This window comes from Pyricularia oryzae, chromosome 7, assembly GCF_000002495.2.
Source record: "Pyricularia oryzae 70-15 chromosome 7, whole genome shotgun sequence".
NCBI classification, from domain to species: domain Eukaryota; kingdom Fungi; phylum Ascomycota; class Sordariomycetes; order Magnaporthales; family Pyriculariaceae; genus Pyricularia; species Pyricularia oryzae.
This window is the reverse complement of record NC_017854.1, coordinates 2,538,535-2,543,789: the sequence shown is the minus strand read 5'-3', so window position 1 is coordinate 2,543,789 and position 5,255 is coordinate 2,538,535. Positions and strand designations below refer to the sequence as shown.

Sequence of the window (5,255 nt, the reverse complement as noted above, 5' to 3'; positions counted from 1 at the left end):
GGAGGAATCAAATACCCGAAGTCCGGCACGCCACCAAGGCCCACGCCACTGAACGATAGAGCCCGGGCGAGGGATATTTACCATTGCAACCATAATAGTTCGTTCGTTCGCATGTGGACATTGTGGGTTGGGGGGGAAGGCTCTCGTTTAGCCTTTTTTAACTTTTTGTCCTCAAACCCCTGACGGGGCTTTGTGGATATCCAAGGCCCCCCTTATCCCTCACATGCTATGTGCGATGCACCAAGAAAATCGGGAAAGTCATTTATTATAATTTGCATAATTCCTGGAAACTTTGCCACTCCTGCTTTCCCGTTGATGAGGTATCCATTTGACAGGCTGGGGATCCAGGGGGACGAGTTGTTGCATTGCAGAGGGTGCGTTAGTCAGCTGCTTTGAATCGAATTTGCATCACTACAACGAGCCGCTGGTTACCAATGCATCGTACAAGGCAGAAGCTTGTCAGGGCTCGGGTAGGAATACCCGCATTGATCCAAAGGTTGTTTTGTTGCTTGATTCTGGGAAATAAATGTTTAAAACGCATCTTAACTTTGTTACAGGTACGCTAGTCGTAGATAGTCTTTTTTTTTTATTGTCCTTTAATCTCTCTTCTTGGCTCCATCATGATGGTATATAGTATGTTTTTTTTGTATCAAAACTGTCCCTGAGCACACCCAGCATCTTGGGTGACCCTGAAACGTCTGAAAAAAGATCATGTTCGGAAGAATAGACATCTTCATTGGATGGCACGGCCCCACGGGCTTCTCCGAGAGGTACCTAGTAGCTGCTCACCTTGATAGCCTAGCCCTGATTCGGCCATCACTGCATCAGTATCGGCCTGTCCCTGAGACTGAAAGACACGACATAATGCTCTGCTCGGCTTGGCAGGCAGATTGCGCCTCTCGATGCTGATAGCAGAACATGAGCAAGGCTCACTGCTGCAAACTAGGTAGTATTGTATCCTAGCCCGATCGCCAACACTGTTTTGTTTGTCCCCGCATAGCCTCACTCTGTGTCAGTGTCACGGATACACTTCCCTTTTTCACAGACCCAGCATACATGTCGATGAGGACACGAAGTGAAAAAGATAAGGCTAGGGGGCCATGGGTAGTAAACGCTGTGTGCAATTTGCAGATTTGCTCTGTAGGCTGTACACGGCAGCACGATATAAACTCACTCCTTCCTCACTTGGTCCACATGATTCCCTTCCTCGGCATATCAGATCTATTACAACCCTTTGCTTTAGAACTATAACCTCATCATCCCCACCACCTTTTTCCTCGGCATCCTTCTCACCGTCTTGACGTTGTTTCACACCTCTAACCCACCTGCAAAACAAAAAAAAAACACTAGCACCCTTTTTTTTCCCCCACCCAACCCGCACTTTGGCCAAGAACCCTCACCATGGCGGTCTTCTCGGTCGTCCTCGGCGTGGCCGCCATGCTCGCCACCATGATACTCATCCAGGTGCGCGGCATCCTCAAAGCCTACCGTTCTCCACTCAGCCGCATCCCGGGCCCGTGGTACGCTCCCCTGACGACCATGCACCTTCGCTGGGGCTTCAGCACCGGCGAGATTTGGAAGCTCGTCGAGAGGAGCCACAAGGCGTACGGCCCCATCGTCCGCCTCGGGCCCCGCCAGGTGTGGGTTGCCGACAAGGACGCCCTCAAGGAGATCCTCGTCAAGGTTGACCTGCCCAAGGTGGCAATGTACTCTGAGATTTCGAGGGATAAGCACAGCCCTGGTCTTTTTGGAGAGATGTAAGCTGGCTCTTGTTTTTTTTTCGTTCTCAAAGACATTGCTAACATCTTGCCTTTTTTTTTTTTTGAAAACAGTCGCTATGAGCCACACAAGCGTCTCAAGAGGTTCCTGTCGCCCGCTTTTACCGTGGCGTACATTGACAACCTCGAAAAGTACTTCCAAAAGACGATGCGTGAGCTGCTCAACAAGTACGAGTCTCAGATGAATGCCGACCCCGGCGCCGTCAGCTTCAACGGCATCGAGGTTGATTTGATGGATGATCTTCACAATGTAGCGCTTGACATGTAAGTTTAAAGTTTTTTTTATCTCCCACGTTGACAAATTAAAGAGGTTCGTTTCAAAATTAAAAAAAAAAAAATTAAAAAAAACTCAGAGGCTAACCTTGTCGACTCAAGCATGGGCGAATGCTCTTTCGGAAAAGGTTTCGGCCAGACCAACCCCAAAACCTCCGTCGTTGAGGAGGGCGTCGACGAAAAAGTGTGGAAATCCATCCCGCGCTCCATCTTTGACGGCCTTTCCAAGCGCTACCAGATGGTCTACGTCAAAAAGTTCCTCCGCATGTTTGGGCTCGACGTCAACTTTGACTGGCCGGCCGAGATGATCACGGCCATTGACGCCGTGGTTCAGCGCCGCCGCACCAACACCCTGACGGCGGGCGAGAAGGCGACCGAGGAGGCGTACCGCGACGAGCCCGAGGTGGCCGAGAAGCAGCAGCAGCAGCAGACCAGCCGGCGCGACCTGCTCCAGCACCTGATCGAGGAGGGCAAGAAGCCCGACAGCGGCACGGCGATGAACACGCGCGACATTGTGGACCAGATGGCGGAGATCCTGCTGGCGGGGTCAGAGACCACTTCGGGCACCATCGCGTGCCTGTTCCTGGAGCTGGCGCGCAACGCGGACGTGCGCGCCAAGCTGCTGGCGTCGCTGCCGGCCCGCGGCGCCGGCGACGAGGTGGTGGCCAGCAAGGCCATCCGCAGCGACGCCGGCCAGTACTGGTACCTCGAGGCCTGCATCAAGGAGAACCTGCGCCTGCACCCCATCGCCTCCGAGATGGGCCGCCGCACCGGCAAGGACTGGGTCACCATCATGGGCTACGACCTGCCCCCGCACACCGTCGTCTCCGCCAGCTACAGGGACCTGCACAGGAACGAAAAGTACTGGCCCGAGCCCCTGCGCTTCTGGCCCGAGAGGTGGCTTCCCGAGGGGCAGAGGGACGGTGCACCGGCTGCAGAGTAAGTCTTTTTTTTTTTTTTTTTTTTTTTGCTGTGTTTGTATCCAGCCCTGAAACTTGTTCAAAAGTGTGCAGTGCTAACATGAATCTCAATTTTTTTCTTCTTATAGCATGAACGCCTACTATCCCTTCTCAGCCGGAAAGCACTCGTGCATTGGCATCAAGTCAGTATTCCCCAGTTGGTTCTTTGGTTTTTAAGGTTCCAACGATGAGCAGATTGTTTTGAGTGTTTTTCTATTACTAAAGCTGACATGACACTGCAACGCAAACAGTTTCGCATGGGCCGAGATGCGAATGGTTGCGGCCAACATCTTTTCGCGATTCGACATCGAGGAGGTTCCCGGCCAAGTCATTGACTTCCGCCAGTACATAACCATGCAGTTCCACACTGGCAACTGGCGCGTCGTGCTTCGCCCTCGGTCCCGACCTGCACCTCCTGCCTCTTCCAAGTCGGACGACAAGAACCAGGGTGAAAAGCAGGAGACTTTGATCGAGGCTTGAAGTAATAATACGGCACCTGGCGTCTTTTTATTTTCTAATTGCATCAATAGGCGAAGGTCATTTTCTCACAGCAATTGGCGTTTTTTTGGGATGCGTCAACTGATATCTTCCTGTGCAGCCTGCTGACTTTTCTGCAGCTGACACATTTGCGTCATGGGTTGTCAGAAAGCAACTGACTGACATATTGGACAAGAATTATTTTTACTTTTATTAAACAGATTGCTACCACATGGGTTTTCTTTAAGCTTATTAGACTAGTAACGTGGTTCATCAGGACCCCGGACATATCAGGACCCCGGACATTTTTCAACCCAGTTTCATCCTTTATTTTCCACACGTGTTCTTTCCCCCAACAGTAATGGAATCATCAAATTGCGAAGCGCGAATCATTCTTGCTCTAAATGAGCTCCGATCAAGCAAAAAGAAAAGCATACGAAAGGTTGCATTAATATATAATGTCCCAAAATCGACACTACACGACAGAATAAACGGCATCGCTTCTTTGGCCAATCGTCGGCCAGGCAACCAAAAGCTAACGGAAAGGGAAGAGGAAGTAATTGTCCAGTATATACTGGACCTGGATTCCCGAGGGTTTCCAGCCCAGATCGCTGATGTGGCCGCAATGGCCGATCATCTTCTCGCTGCGCGGGACGCGCGACCGGTCGGCAAGCAATGGGCTTATCGCTTCGTACAACGACGCACAGAATTAAAAACGCGTTTTTCTCGCGCTTACGATTTCCAAAGAGCTCTTTGCGAAGATCCTGACGCGTTAAACGCGTGGTTTCAATTGGTGGCCAATATGAGGGCCAAATATGGCATCCAAGACTGCGACATGTACAACTTCGACGAAACCGGCTTTATGATGGGCCAGATTTGCGCTGGAATGGTCGTAACTGGGTCCGAAAGACGCGGAAGAAGGAAAAAAGTACAGCCTGGCAATCGAGAATGGGCGACTGCAATTTGTTGCATCAGTGGCGACGGTTACGATATACCCCCGTATATCATCGTCAAAGGCTTTTACCATTTGTCCAATTGGTATACAGAAGGCGGTCTTCCGGACACGTGGCGCCTCAAACCCACCGTTAATGGATGGACCGACAACGAGACTGGCCTCGACTGGGTTCAGCATTTCGACAACCATACAAAATCGCGGACAAAAGGCGTATATCGGATGTTAGTGCTCGATGGGCACGGCAGTCATCGATCCCCTGAATTCGAGGGCTATTGCAAAGATCACAATATTATTCCACTTTACCTGCCTGCTCATTCATCTCATTTAACCCAGCCACTTGATGTCGGAGTGTTTAACGTCCTTAAGCGGGCGTACGGTCAAAAAATTAACGACTTTATCCGGGCCCACATCACTAACATCAGCAAAGTCGACTTCTTTTTGGCTTTTGCAGCGGCTTACAAAAAGTCAATGACAAAAGAAAATATGGCCGGGGGTTTTCGAGGGGCGGGAATTATCCCCCATAGCCCGGAAATGGTCATATCTAAGCTGGATGTTAGGCTACGGACGCCGTCACCTAAAGAGCTTGATTTTTCCAGCACCGAAACCTGGGTCTCTCAAACACCGCACAACCCGACAGAAGCCGTTAATCAATCTACCCTTGTTAAAAGTCGAATCAACTGTCATCAGGGAAGCTCGCCAACGCCTATTTTTAATGCTGTAAAGCAGCTAGCAAAAGGGTTGGAGTCGATTGCTCATCGAACCACACTTTTGGAAGCGGAGAACCACAGCCTTCGGAAGGCCAACGAAGCGCTT

At 50.8% G+C, this 5,255-nt stretch overlaps 1 protein-coding gene across 1 annotated transcript; it reads left to right on the top strand.

The window, feature by feature from the left end:
• Nucleotides 1-1,401: 1,401 nt before the first annotated feature.
• MGG_15040 (cytochrome P450 3A9) lies at nt 1,402-2,994 on the top strand (the record flags this gene model as incomplete). Its single annotated transcript, XM_003721241.1, has 4 exons — nt 1,402-1,757; nt 1,833-1,980; nt 2,281-2,379; nt 2,455-2,994. The coding sequence occupies 4 exons, from the start codon at nt 1,402-1,404 to the stop codon at nt 2,992-2,994; spliced, it is 1,143 nt and encodes a 380-aa protein (XP_003721289.1).
• Between the last annotated feature and the right edge of the window lie 2,261 nt (nt 2,995-5,255).